At 38.9% G+C, this 15,175-nt stretch overlaps 1 protein-coding gene across 4 annotated transcripts in view; it reads left to right on the plus strand.

Moving 5' to 3' along the window:
* Positions 1–15,175, plus strand: part of AMN1 (antagonist of mitotic exit network 1 homolog) — a 27,294-nt gene continuing 12,119 nt past the window's right edge. The window contains exons 1-4 of one of the 4 annotated variants that reach the window (XM_055807817.1): positions 1–465; positions 7,281–7,413; positions 11,031–11,175; positions 13,394–13,611. In XM_055807817.1, coding sequence (XP_055663792.1) covers positions 404–465; positions 7,281–7,413; positions 11,031–11,175; positions 13,394–13,611 — 558 coding nt within the window. In that variant the 5' untranslated portion in view covers positions 1–403. Of the gene's footprint in view, positions 466–653; positions 1,918–6,102; positions 6,586–7,280; positions 7,414–11,030; positions 11,176–13,393; positions 13,612–15,175 lie in introns of those variants that run through there. The other 3 variants (XM_005241774.4, XM_013302723.3, XM_027793032.2) reach the window with 3 other exon arrangements.

The raw sequence follows: 15,175 nt of genomic DNA on the forward strand, positions 1-15,175 counted from the left end.
CTTGTGGTGGAGCGATCCCCCGTGCATCTGCGTGCAATAAACATACCTACTTTATAACTTTCGAGTTATAGAGTTTAATTCTGTACATCACCTCAGCCTCCCCAGGCTCCTCTGTACGTCGTCCGGGCTTGGGGAGAGACTCTGTCCTAAACACGAAGCACTGGAAGCGGGGAGAGACCACCCCTCTGCGCGAGGCGTGGGGTGCTCCACGGCATTTCTGCTCGCTTCACGAGACGCCGCTGCCCCTTCCCGCCACAAGCCCCGGGCGGTCCCCGGGCGGGCCGGAGCAGGACTACACCTCCCGTCATGCCCGCCAGCCGCAGGGAGCCGCCGCCATTTCGGCACCGTCCCCCGGAGCCGTTCGGTCTGCCTGGCGCCGCGCTGCTCGGCCCTCGCCGCCGCCATGAGCCGCCTGAGCGGTGGTTGGGACGGCGCTGGCGAGGAAGTCCAGCTGCTCCTGGACCTGTGAGTGCCGCCCCCACACCCCCCTCCCTGTGCCGGCCGCCCCCTTTTCTCCCGGGAAGGCCCGTGGGCTCAGGGCCGGCGGCCGGGCCAGAACCAGCCCTCAGCGGGGCCGCGGCCTCGAGTGAGCGCAGCGCCGCCGGGGGGCAGCCCGCGGGGCCCGCCTGCGGGGGAGCACGGAGGAGGGGTTTGCCCAGGGGGACAGGGTTTGTCAGGCCTTGGGCGGGGTGGCAGGGCAGGTGACAGGGTTTGGTAGTGGTGACAGGCTCGCTGACGGTGTTTGGCAGAGGTGACAGTTCGGGAGGAGTTACAGGGCAGGTGGCAGGGCTTGACTTTAGTAACGGGGTTTGGCAGGGAGATAACAGGACGATCCCTGAAAGATCTGGGTGTGGAGGGATGACTGGGGATTCCTGACCCCAGTGAATCCACTAATGGTGTTTTGCTCTTGACTTTTTTCATTATATCAAATTCCTTTGTGTTCAGGAGGGACTTAGAGACAGCATAGGAACGAAATATTAAGCTGGACAGGTAAAGGAAAAATGGCTATCAAACAATAGTTAAAAAATTTATTCTTATTTTAAAGCACTGAAGATACGACTATAGTTGTCCTGGTGTAGCCAGTAAGTGTTTTATAGTTTCCTATAAAGCAGAATTAGCAGTGAAAACATTTATAATTCAAATGATTAATTGGTTAAACTGCAGATGAGTAATGTAGTCTGAGAATATCAACCAGCTTTTTGAAAACAGTGCGACTAATCTTAATAAGATTTTTTCTCAAGCTAAATTTAAAATTCTGTGTCAAGAGACAGTTAAATGTAACTGGAAGATTTGGCATAGCTCCCGCTGATTTCCAGGTGTTGGAGTATTTTCTGCAAATTTGAACTAAGTATTCCGTTGAGATTTGCAAGTCCCTATTCAAGCATGGCTGCATTAGCCACTAAGTATCTTCAAGATTAAAAAAAAATCTTAAATTTGTATTTAAGTTTTTAGATACAGCTGGGTTTACATACTATGGGTATGTGGTGGCAATCTGCCTCCTTCAGGATGAATTACCAGAAAAGTTAATTTACTCAGTGGCCAAAATGTAGGTATCATGTGATAAATATGTATTTAGCATGTAGCTGAAGTGTGTGCTCTTGGATGACAAAGGACCGCTTGACCGTTCACATGACTCAGTAGGCATCCATCACGGAAGAGGGCACAGTCACATGATAGGTGCATACATAGCTCCCCGAAAGGCTCAGAAAGTTCATCCTAGCCAAAGGTAGGGTGCTGGTTTGCACTGAGCTGCTGGTTCATTTGGCATCTCATTAGGGAAGGTGTCAATTCTCAAGGCTAGCCAACTGATGTATTGCGCAACGGACAGTGGAGGTAGAAAATGCAATAGCAATCTTATGTCCTTTCAGATGCCAAGGACCCCAGCTATTGCAGCATGAGACAAGCCCTCTCACATTGGTCAGTGTGTTGCGCAGATCCCATCCATGGCGAGGTTCACGCTTGCTGTTGTCTTTAGAGCTTTGATAAGGGTTTTTCTTTTTAGAAGTGAACACCTGTTCTTCATTTCTGCAGTCAAGTAAAGGAATGTTACATGTAGACATGCTATTTAATCTCAAGACAAATAATGTGGATAGTGTAGTCTACTTGTATGTATACTGAGTTGGAGCCATGTATAGGCTTCTTTGTTAGTCTGTCAGCCAAGTTTATCCAGCAGTCGCTGAGGTTCAGTGAAGGCGTACACATGTCCAGAGGAAGTGCATCCTTACACGTGTCCAGAGGAATGACTTGAAGGTCATCATGGTGTGTGCTCAGGTTGTGTAGTAGTCACTCATGCTGTTGTACAGGTCTCTGCAAGCAAGGCCTGAGGTTAAACTCTGCGTGGATTCTGCTTGAAATCACTGTCTTCTCATTACAATGTCTTCTGCAATGACCTGCTACAGGTGTCATTACTACTGTGCAAATTTTAGTGTTTTTTTAAATGTGCTTCCATATAGAAATCTTGTTTCTTTCCATACTTAGAAATCTATGTTACACTTCAGATTGTAGACCCATAATATTTTGACCTCTCTAGAGTTTTTAATTGGTATGGGTTTAATTTGTTATTTGCTGGTATTCTGGTGCCAGACAAGGTTCTGTTCCAAAAAAGTTCTATATAGGGACTCCAGAGTTGTGGCTATATGCTAAATCTAATTAGGCTTAAGTCTACGCTGCTGCTGCACCCTGACCTCAGCCACTTGTTCTGGCAGTGTTATTTCTGTGACCTCACAGTTTTTGTCAAAGGAATTTTCATTCAGATCAAATGCCAAACAGCTTATACTACAGCTGTGAATTTCAGAGCCAGCATGAGGAAGGTGCAGTAAAAAGTGGTTGGGGAGACAAGGTGGGTGTGGAAATTGCCTTTTCAACTTGTATTTGGACCTTACATTTGATTAGTGTGTAATGACAGCTGGACTGCTAATAGAAATTACTTAAAAGGGTTTTGTCTTGCTAATAACACTTGTGGTTTTGCAAAGCTAGAATGGTACCCATACTTTTTTTGGTGCATGATTGATCTGGTAAAATTATTTTTAAGATCTGTATTACACTACGTGCTTATCTCGTGATTACCCTTAGATCCTAGATCTAGTAATTTCTCTTTACATGTACTGTAGCGCTTGATACCATGAACAGTTTCTACTTCTGATTGGTTACTAATCTCTTTTATACTACTTTATTAGTACTGCTGCAACTGCTTTCTATATTAGTGTAACAATATAATTGTTATACGAGTAAGTCTAAGACTTGAAATGAATAATTACACAACTTTTTAACAGTTGTGTGTGATCTTAGTGTGTTGTTTCTTGTCTTATGCCAATCAGGTGATGGCCATCTATTTAATCCAGACTGCACTTTAAGCTTCTTACTTATGTTACCCCTTAGGCTTATTGTTTAACTAGCAGAACTTACAACAGAAACTAAAAACTGAAACAAATTGTTAGTGTGGCATAGTCCTTTTAATGAAGTCATTATTTTTAGGGTCTCCAAACCTAACAGAAAGTGCATTTATTAAGGTGTTTCTCCTGCTTGGTGGTGTTTGCCACCTGTTGGCCTTTGCCCCCTACCCTAAAAGAGAAATTAGCACGCCAGAGGTCACATGCACAAGAGCATCATATTGGAAATATTTAGAAACATCCTTTTTTTTTTTTTTTTTTTTCTTTCTAAAGTTATAGCTTATATTAGCTTCTGTTCCCTGAGGTTATTGTTTCCAAGATGAAAAATGACCAACTTCCACACGCACTCCTAGCTGATGCAGTTTTAAGGCCAGCATATTGAGGTACACCAAATTTGTGGTTGGTTTAGATAATTACGCTTGGTTGCAAACTGACAGTGTAGAAGTTGCAGGGCCTGCCAAATAGAGTGGATGCTTGGCAGCAACAGCATGTGCTGGAAAGGCAGAGGAGGCAGCTGTAGCTGTCATACTTTTAGGAGGGTGCTGTTACAGATCCCTCAGAGCCCTGGCAGGTGTTTTAAGTTGACTTGTTCATGGCCAGACATGAGCTTGGAACCAAGAGAGTTTTTACCATCAAAAATGAGAGTCTTAGAGCAACAGAAACGAAACATCAAATTTAAAGGTGTTTTAATTAAGATTGTCACTGCGTGATAAAGAAGCGTGCTGCACATGTCAGTCGTCACAAGAGTATGTACTTAGGTATTGCTTAGATTTGATTGTTCCATGTGTCATTAATAGATGGTTCCTGTGAAACAGATAGCATTAACAGGGAACCAACTTACTGCAGACTGATGCGTTACCTAACTTGTTAGCGTCTTGAAAAACTAAGGTCTTGCAAAGGCATTGGAACATTTGCAGATGTGCAGGGTACCATCTCTATGAATGAAAACTGAGGACAGAAGTAAAGCATCAGTTTCAAAACAGCTTCCTTTTATGGTCTTACTATGAACATAAATTATCCAACCCTGAAGAATGCAGGAAGGAAAATATTTTTTTATTTGCTTTTACACCTATTTTAGTATCTGTTCTTTTGGTTCATTCTTCTTCTGATGTGTCCCATGTCTAGCATCTGTTCTGCTATTCTATTTCACGTGACATAACTTAGTATAAGCTACACTTTGATGTAATTTATGAGTAAGTATTCTAACAAGTAGTCTAAAGATCTAATTTATCTTTGTGTGTTGGAAATACACACGTTTGTCCTGTCATAAGGCCCTAACTCTGTCATAAAGCTTAAGGTTAAAGATCATAGGCCTTTTCTATTCTGCGCATCTCGATACACTTGGAACAAATGAGTATGCCATTGACACTTTGTAAACAGCTCTGAACTATAAGCAGCTGGTGTAACAAGTTTGATAAGGTGGAGCAGGGAAAAAGCAGTTGGGGGGTTTGCAAGAAGGATTTTTTTTTTTTTTTTTTAAATCAGGTCATTACAAGAGTAAAGTGCATCTTGGTTTTTCCTGTCCATGAAAAATAGGATTCAGGTAATTTAGACTGGGACTGAATTTGTCTGCCAGGTGAATGCATTCTAGTCTTGACTTACCATTTGTGGTTATTGCTGTGTGTATCTAGATCATGTGAAGGTGTAGATGCCAACTACAATAGAGAATGTTACTGGGCAGTAACAGTAGCTGCTGTGAGTTTACTAGTAGGGCAAGTTTATGGAAAAATGTTGATTCTACAAAAGCAAAATATTTTGTAGGAACCTAATGTTTTCCTTCAACATTTTGGATAGGATTTAAAAAGGAAAGTTGGCCTAGGGAATCTAATTCGAGCATCTATGATCAGTAGGTAGTAAACTCCCAAATCAAAGCAGTCCATAACTTAGATGGACACATTAGGTTTCTAAGCAAGAGGGAACAGTGAGGAGTTACCTCTCTTCCCCCATTTCATCTCCCTCCATTTCAGTTTTGCTGTAGTGTAATGCTTTTTAAACACTTGGTATTTCCTAGACAACAAAGTGTTACCTTTTCAGTTATCTCAGGATGTTGGTTAGCTTCGCTGTAGTTTATGTTCCTCATTTACCTAGGAACTTGGTTGTTTGATAATAAAATCTCCCTTCAGAGAGTTCCTTCCTTAAAGACTAGCAGTTCATCTTGTAACATATGAGAGTGTGGTGATTGCTCTGAAGGGCAGTACGCTCAGTACACTTAGAAGATATTCATAAACTTTTCCCAGAGTTGCCTCCAGTGTTTCCGTAAGCCTGTGATGGTAATTTAAAGTTGCAGAGGTTGGGAATTCACATTTTGTGTATCCTATGATACATTAAAGTGCCTTAGGAATCTTAAAAAAATAGGATTGCATGATTAGTGTCCCTCTACAGTACTCAGTATAGCATAAGTGAATACTCTTCTGTATATTTGACCTCAGAAAGCATTATTTCAAATGTTCTACCTGGGTTCTGATCCACTTGTATGAATACTGATGTATTTGGTTTATTTTGCTTAAGTAAAGTTCTTAATGTTTTCTCCCAAAAAGCTGTGTTCCATCTGGGGTCTTTTAATGTATTCTGACTGAAATGATCCCTTTTTCTTGCATTCACACAGATAAAATTCTAGGATTTCAAATCCTGTCTTAAAGCATCACCCAGCATTCCCTGATTTTATTAGCTTATGAATATTTATTTCTACTTAGCCCTTCCTTTTCAGATAAATACTTAAGCCTTGTGTGTCTGTGAGATTTGTTTGCAATTTCTCATGCAGCAGTATCTTATGATGGAGACTTTGTGTAAGTCAAGTTTCAATATCTGGCCAAGGGAACAGGTTGCTTGGAACAAGGAAGCAATTTTGACCCAAATACAAAAAAGGTGCCTAAAGGACAGAGTGTTTTGTGATGTATAGAAAATGCAGTACATGTTGGCATTAATTTCATTCAAAATCTCTAGCCTGGTGTGTGTGATAATCATGTTGTTTTCTTCAGTTTGATAAATCATTTTTACGAATAAACATTTGGAAGGAAGGAGGCCTAAAATACTGCTAGTAAAAAACGAATGGCTGTGCTTACTGAGTCAAACCTATCTCTGATTGTCACAGGATTTCAGCCACCTGTGTGAGAACTTTTCTTCTTATCTCAGGGCAGCTTAATTTCTTGAAGAACCATTGCTGATGAGGGTTTTTTAATACCTTGTAAAAATCCAAGTAGGTTCACTTTCCCCTATGTATTACGTTTTCCATGTGTCCACTTGTTCTTTTATTTGCCTAATCTACTTTGTAGGACCATGAGCTTTTTGATTTGAGATTTCCTGGAGCCTACTAAGACAGAAGGATTTCTATGTCCAGTGACAATCCTCTGTGATCAGATTTAGTTAAAAAGATAGTTTCTAGTTAAAAGGGTTGAGCACAGGGTTACACAGCACAATTAATGTTAAAAATTAGTACTACAAACTAGGCAGTGAACAAAATACTACATCTGAAAATATCTCCTTAACGTTTTCAACTGAGGTGAAAGAGATGTCCCATCTCTGGAACCAGCTGTCCCAACTAAAGCTTTTACTGCTGACCAAGTGGAGGTTGAAGTGGTGAAAAGATATTTTTTTTTTTTTTTAATGCTGTGAATGTGCTACCAGTAAATTTATTTTGTGAGCTGGGTTGGTGACTGCAGTGAATGAAGCTAATTTTTGCCTACAGTCCATTGGGAAACAGTTGCACAGAAGGATCAGCTGATTGACTCCAAAGGGCAACAACTGAATTGGTGGTAGCATGAAACAGCTGGAACTGATAAGGTTTGAAGACAGCATAGCTGGATGCAGAAGATGACATCTTACGGCTTGATTGTTCTAGTTCTATTATGTAATGCCCTTTTTTGACTGTACTGTAAATTTCTTTTATTTCAGGTGCCTTCAGTGTTTGACAAGGAACCTTTCCAGATATGCTGCAGATATTAAGTCAATGCCACCCAACATAAAGGATAAACTGATTAAATTAATGAGTAGGCAAGGGCAAATAACCGATTCAAATATTGGTGAGGTAAGAACCCATTCAAAACTTTACTGTATGTGATAGTTTATTTCATCCTTGTGTACTGTTTACATGAGACAACAGGTAAATTCAGGCCCACTTACTCTGTTCATGTTTGTTTTCCTTAAACTTCATAATGTTAATAGTCCTATATTAGTAGTAATAGGATTATGTTTGTAGTAAATTTAAAATGTTGTCCCTTCAGTGATAATTGACTTCTGTGTAATCGGCTGGCATCTATTATCCCTCTTCAGTATCGGGAAACTGGACTATTGCTAACCAGTCTCTGTTCCTGAAGGCAGTATGTTTCAAGAAACTAGTGCATAATATAGTAATGAAAAGATTTCAGGGACTTGTACATTTCTGTGTGCACATAATCTCCTTATAATTTATTTAGATCTTGACTCTTTGCAATATGATGATGCTAGGGCTCGAAACTGATAGTTCAAATTCTCTCATTTCTCTTGCTCGCTTATGTGTGTCAGTGTTTCAAAATGGAACTAGTTAATGATTTTTCTTTAGCTGTAAATTCAGGGGCACATCTGTTTTGGTATCTATCTACTGTTATCTTGTTTTGCCACAAAGGGAGGCATGAGAATTGAGGAAGGCTAAAGGTTGACCTTGGGGAAACAGAAAATGAATGACTCCCTGTTCGTTCCTGCTTTGACCTGTAACTCAAAAGAGGCAAATAGTATCAGTTTCTCAGAGCGAGAATAGTGAAGCCAAGACTAGACGCAAAATCAGAAGTACTGTGGAAAACTTATGAAAAAAAAATTATCTTTAGTGTGCACCACATTTTGATTGTTCAAAACAATTCTTTGAGCAAAAATCAGTCTTGTTCACTTATCTTATTTTGGGAAATTTAAGTTGACAAAATTGGGTTTAGGCTATCTTTTCAGTAAGTCATCCCTTTCCAAGAACCCTAAGAAATGTGTATAATTAAAACCATATGATTGTGTGTGTATAAATGCACAAAAGCTATCAGGGTATCTTTAGTCTGGAAATAAACTCTCTAGTTTAAGTTACAATCTTCTCCTGTGTCTCTGTAAAATCCAATCTGTCATTGTCTTCATTCAGCAGTTGATGAGTGCCTTCTCTTGGAGCCTGTTTTCCATCTGACACTGGGATATTCTGGTCTGGTTCTTTTTGTCATGTGTTTTTCCTTTCTCTGTTCCTGCAATTTCCTGCAATTCTATCTTTAGCTGTCATCACTTTGCTTGGGCATATTATACCTTAGTTTTCCTCGCTAACAGTTTCCAGGTTTATCTCACTTGGATTTGTAAAAAAAATGCTAGCCACCTTTTGGATTCTGAATTCATGCTGCTTCTCCATACCATTTTGCTTTTCAGCTTTCCTGTTCTTTCATTTTGCAGATATTCTTGTTGCTTGGCATAGCAAAAATGGCTTATGTTGTTTAGCTCCTCTTACTATTCTTAGCTCACATCACGTATAACCAAGCTATTCTACATTTGACACATTTATGACATCTTAATTAGTCTTCTATATGGATAAGGAATTTTTTTTCTTTGCTGTTGTTTCCATTCTGCCCTTTTCTTTCATAGTCCCCACAATCTTGTGCCTAGATCTATTCTGTTAGAATTTTCCAGGCTATGTTATCTCATTTGCTTTTATGCGTGTGCTTTCTTTGGTGGTGTTTAAGCATTTTGCTTAAATTTCTTCCAGTTTAAATTCTGTTAATCTGCACTTCGGTATAAACTTCTATTTAATCTCTTACTTCCCTGTTCATGCCCAGATTTGTGTTATCATACTTCCCCCCTGCCCCCCCCCCCCCTTACTCTGCACTTTGCTTGGAGCTGTGTTCCATGACGTGCATGCTCAGCTCCTGTTTTCTACCTCACTTTTACCAAAAGCTCTGTAAAGCCATTCAGCATGTGTCCACAGGATATAAATCCATACTTTAATCTCCTGTACTCTGCATCCAAACAATCCTTACTTTATCTAAAATTCCATCTTCTTTGAGACAGATTAGATTTTAGTATATGCATTCAGTGATTATGAGTCTGTGAATAATAATAGAAAGCAAATCTCCAAGTAATACCTGACTGTGTGAAGAACCATGAGCTAGGGACACTTAATCTAGCTACTGCAAATAGGCAGTATTCTGATAGTATTATTGCTTCTCGTCTAGACTTCCTTACATCTAATTGTTCTTTCTTTCATAAGGTTTCTCATGTGGCTTCAAAACCAGCAGTTTGCTCACTTTTTGTGTCCTAGGCAGTTTGGAATTGTGAAAGAAAGCCTACAGTCAGGGAAATAATCTTGAGTAAATGTTGGTGATCACTTTGGCCATCTCAGGGTTTGGCTGTTCTGGTTCCTTACATATGAATTCAGAAATATGAGTGAAATAAGAGCTGCATGTTATCTTGTGAAAACTACTCATAAATGTATTATGGGATATGTTGGTGGTTTTGTGGCATAAAAAGACTGAGGCTTTTAGTGTTTGGGGAGGAAAAGCTGTCAAAGCTGTCTGAGGTCTGCCACTCATTTTGCAGAAAGGTTGCAGTTCCAATCCACTAGAAGCATTTGCTTTTTTTACAGAAGGCTTATTTGCCTTTATTTGTCAGTAAGGATTTTAGCACCTTAACATATTTGCCGAGCAGAAAAACAGTATTCCTTGTAATATTGTTATTGTAACTGTTAGAATGGTGAACCTGAGAAAAGAATAGGCCTGTAACAGGCCTGTCATCTATGCGCTGTTATCTTTGCTTGTGTGTGGAAATTTACCATATGCTTTTATCCTTGTGAGTTAAGGAAGGAAATTACAAGCTGAAGGGAATAATATAAGGTAATGTGAAAACCTGTTCTAATGTTTGCCTATTGGTCTGAAGGACAGCTCAGCAAAGGTATAGATTGTTTGCTCAAGAGGGCTATAAGCAGTATTTTTTTTAAAGTAGTGAGAATCCTTGAAAACTTAATTTGAGGTAAGCTATATGGCTATTGTTACCAGAATCTGAAGACTTCCATTGCTTTGGGTCTGAATTTCATAAATGTTCTCTTGGGGAAGATTTCACAAAAACTCCAACCTATGGTCTTGTGGGAGTGAAAGAGCCTATTTAATGAGGATTTGGTAACTCCTCATGTATGATAATGAGTTCGCTTGTTTATGAGAAAAAAAGAGTGTGTGCAGGTGAGAAAAATACCCTGGGGCAAAATATCTTTCAAATATTACCCTTATCTGTTCAGTGGATTGAAGTGTTGATCACAGTAATTTTTTTTATGCTCAGATTTCTGCCATCAAAGTTGTGCTGGTAAGTTTGAGAGTATTATCTGTGCTAAACTTATCTGTGCTGGCAGAAGCACTAGTGTTAGCAACTGTATTATCCATCAGTATTTCCACTGTTTAAATAATAGTGTTCATGTGCTCCTACCCTAGATGTGATCACAGAAACTGAATGTTCATGCTGTAGATTAGCTGTTGCAGCAAATATACCATATGTTCTTCAGAGTTTCTAGTTCCTAGGACTGATAACCACATCTAGTGAATGTTTTTTTCAAATACTTATTTGATATCTATGTGATATCTAACGTTACAAGTATTTTAGAAAAAAATATGCATGTTTTATAATACAGCAGAGTTTGACTGAAATGGTAGGTTTTTGTTACAGGTGTTGCACCCTGCTGTAGAGTCTTTAGACCTCCGAGACTGTGATATTTCAGATAATGCATTATTGCAACTTTATAAGTGCAAGCAACTGAAAAGAATCAACTTAAATTCTTGCAAAGAAAACAGATTGGGAATCACTTCAGAAGGTACGTTATCTGTGCACAGATAACTGGGATCTTATTTCTGTTTTATTTTTCTTGTCAGATTGGAGTAAATTGCAAAAAATATCTGGGGTAAATATTGTTTTAAAAAGTCCCCAATGCTACACCAATACTAATTAAAAGTCACTTCAGTGGTGTAATTTACAGGCCTAGAGCACTGATTATCTTATGAAAGAGAGCTATCAGGTTACTCTTATCTAGGTTTCTGGCAAACCTATGCTACATTTGATCATATTTTCCACTTCATCTTAATTATTCCTTCCTCAAAATTTGTTTCAGAGCCTTACCAGTAATACTGGTTAAAGTTTCAGGCTTGTGATTTCCTAAATTACATTTTCCCCCATTTTTAATTAAATATGTTTGTTTATTTAATAAGCTTGTAGCATCTTCTCTGACTTAAAAGACTTGACTTGCTTTAGGACTTTAGGATTTCATGTGTTACTTTTAACATCCAGTTTCAAGTTGTATCAGGAGCTGTTAGTTTAAAAGAATTAAGCTTGCTGAGTTTTATTTCCTACAAGTTTTTTTTTTTTGTCCTTTGATTACACTTACTCCTTTGCTTCATCATTAACTCATCCTTATTGAAAATTGAGGCAAAACATTAATTTAGTATTGACCTAATGTATATTGACTTTAGATCACTCTTGGTTTGTATTTTCTTACCACTGTGTAGTGAGACATTTACCTTTTTACTTAAGTAATAGGTTAAACTTTTAAAAATTTATTTTACTTATTTTCAATGTCACCTCATTGTTATACTTTTTGACCCCGAAGATACAGTTTGCAATAGTCTTCCCTCCATGCTTTCATCTGTCCACTGATTCCTAGTACGATTCTAAGGTACTAGCTAAGTCTAGAGCTCATTGTGTACTTCTCATCTATTTAGACAGAGATTCCCAACTACCTTGCAACTAAAACTGGGAAGTCCAGGTCTTCATGGGCAGGTTCCTAGTCCATGCAACTTTACTAACTTTCCTACTTATAAATAGCCATTTTTGAACTGAGAATCAGTTATGGAGTATTTAATTTAAGCTGGAACAGTTCTTTACTACTCATCACAATTACATACAGAAAAGAAGATACAAACCCACCCCATTTTAAAGCGTTGTTACCTTTTACTGATTCAGTAACTGGTGGGGGTTTTTTGGTTGGTTGGTTTTTTGGGAGGGGAGGGTGTTGGTAGTGTTTTGGTTTTTTGTTGGGTTTTTGGTGGGTGTTTTGGTTTGTTGTTTTTTTTTTTAAGAAACCTGCTGGCTACCATATGCAGAAATATCTGAGCCAACATTTACTCTGTAGGCTGCATGTGGAATGTTGAGTGTCTTTTAATAAACAGTATCCAGTAGTACCTCTCTGTCAAATTCAACTGCCGCTACTGTTCGTTTTATCATTCTTTGCAAAGTGGTTCTGACCCAAGCAAGTATGTGTTTTATCCATGTTTCTTTGAAGTTCTTGCATAGTAATGTACCTTAATGACATTCAGCTTGTTATATCTATCCAGAAGTGATGTTATTTTCTGTACCACTATAATCATCATGTTTCCATTATCCTTGAAATAAATTCCTTTTGTGAATTGCATTTGTAGTTCATGTGCTTTTATTTTATTGACTACTATCTAACATTTCTGGGCAAATATTCTGGTTATTACTAACTGTCAGGGTTCTGAGGGCACCAACAGACCCTAATGGCCGTACCTGGTCTCACCTGCCCACGCCCACCTGTACCAGCTACCCATGGACCTTCACTGCTGGCCTGAGCGTAGGTGTCCCTGGTTCCTGTCCTACTTCTGAGCTATTGTTTTGATTTCTTGAATTGACCTTGAACATGACCTCTTACCTTGCATTTTGCCTGATATTCACAGCACCATCAGTGGGTCCTAGTGCTATCATTAGTCTGCTTTCAAGCCACTGACGTTTTTTTTCATGCACTCACTGAGGTGGTACCTTTTGTATGTAATACCCCTCTGCAGTATAGAAGGGGATTCAGCATTCAGAAATCCTTGCCAACTCTAGCACTGTTCATTGTAATTTTCTTTTTGTCATCCTTGAATTAAAAGAAACCAACCACAAAATTATTTCCTTGTACAGAGTCTTGGTGACATGGTATGAGATGGAAGTTGAACAGTCAATGACAGCATATTGGATTCAGCATGGTGGTTATGTCAAAAAATGAATAGTTCTTTAAATTGCTCTGGTTTTTTTGACAGGTGTCATAGCGTTGGCCTTATCCTGTCCTTACTTGCGTGAAGCGTCTTTTAAAAGGTGCTGTGATATAACTGACAGTGGAGTACTTGCTCTTGCGCTCAACTGCAAGTTCCTACAAATAGTGAACTTGGGCAGCTGTTCAGGCATCATGGATGCATCTCTGCAGGCACTAGGAGAAAACTGCAAATTTCTTCACAGTGTGGACTTTTCATCTACTCAGGTAACTCTGGTAGCAATTGGCTAATTGACTTTTGTTTGTTTATTTTTTAAATTTGTCGTGATTGAGAGGGGATCTTTTTAGCTCTACTCTTGACAAGATTTAGAACCACAGTTCATTTCCAAGGTCTTCCTCTCAAGGAAAAGGAAAGATAATATTTTGTATCTTGGTAACCAGAAGAACACATATCTTGGTATTACAGCATATATTGTGGGCCAAAGATAAACTGTTAGTAGAATGTACCTAATACTGGAGATTTTCTTTTTGGTGTCTTTATTTAGAGCAATCATTTATTTCAAGTTGTAAAGTCCAAAATATTTACTTTAAAGTAAGTAGAATCTTGGACAGATTATTGTCTGCTTTCAGTTAGGACAAACTGACCTGAGTAATAATAATATAGGATGTCAAACAATATGAGCCCCTAGCAGAAGTAAACACTCCATAATTAGTTCTAGTTGAAGAGTGACTGTGCTTTCTGAATGGCTTGTCAGAGTTAAGTTATGGAGGCATCATGGAAAGAATGACATTTAAAATGTCAGAAAGGGCAGGTAGGATTTAACAACAGTTAGTATTTAGCATGAGAAGGGGGAGATCAGCTGCAACAGCGATACTGTAACATACTTCATAATTACAGTAAGATAATGAAGTGAGGGAAGGGATTTTTTGCAGTCGGTGTAGCCTGCAGTTGACTGTGATGGTGAGTGATTATGTTGAATGAGTCAAGCACAGAGCATTCATAGAGAAGTGTCAGATCTGGAAAACATGTAGCAGGTTCTTATTTTAAATGCTATTTTCTTTCAGTTTTTCCAGAAGTAGGGCATCAAAAGTAATTTTAATCTTTTTCTTGGTAATTTTTATTATTATCATTTAACTCTTATTGCTTCAAACTTCATTACTTTTTTGTTCCTTTGCCTCTCTTTCTTCATAGGAAATAGCTATGTTTTCCTGTATATGTTTTAAATGGGACTAAAACTTCTTCAGTAACTAAATGTTTCTACTTTTTTTTTTTATTCCTTTCTGATAATTGTATGGTGGTAATACACTAGAATTCTGAATTTAATTTGCCTAAAAATAAAGGGAAACTAGATATAAATGAAATAAGTTTAAGATGAAGCATAGAAGCTAAGGATGGCTCGTGCCTGTACAGATTGGAAGGCCTAACCATATTCTTGTGTTTGAGAGCCAGAATATGTAGTAAAAATATTAAGTGGAACTGGCAAAGCTGTGTGAAAGAGAAGAATAGTGAGAACACTGGAAGTAAGTGAACAGGCAGAAGAGCACAGCTCACTTGCAGGAACAAGGAAGCATATGTGAGATAGACTACAAAGGGACCCAAATGCCTCAAGGCTGATGTAGTAATTTTAAAAATAGGTTCATCCAGTGACTGCAGAGATGAAGTACGATAAGCAGGAGGTATAGAAGTGGTACAGAATAAGAAGAAATGGGGCAGGTGAGACAAGAGAAGGATTGAACCAAGAAGGATCTGTAGCTCTGTGTCCCCTGTATGCACACAGAATGTGAGTGGAAGCTTGACCTGAAGAACTCTGCTATACTGGCCCAGGACCAC

Source organism: Falco peregrinus, chromosome 6, assembly GCF_023634155.1.
Source record: "Falco peregrinus isolate bFalPer1 chromosome 6, bFalPer1.pri, whole genome shotgun sequence".
Taxonomy (NCBI): domain Eukaryota; kingdom Metazoa; phylum Chordata; class Aves; order Falconiformes; family Falconidae; genus Falco; species Falco peregrinus.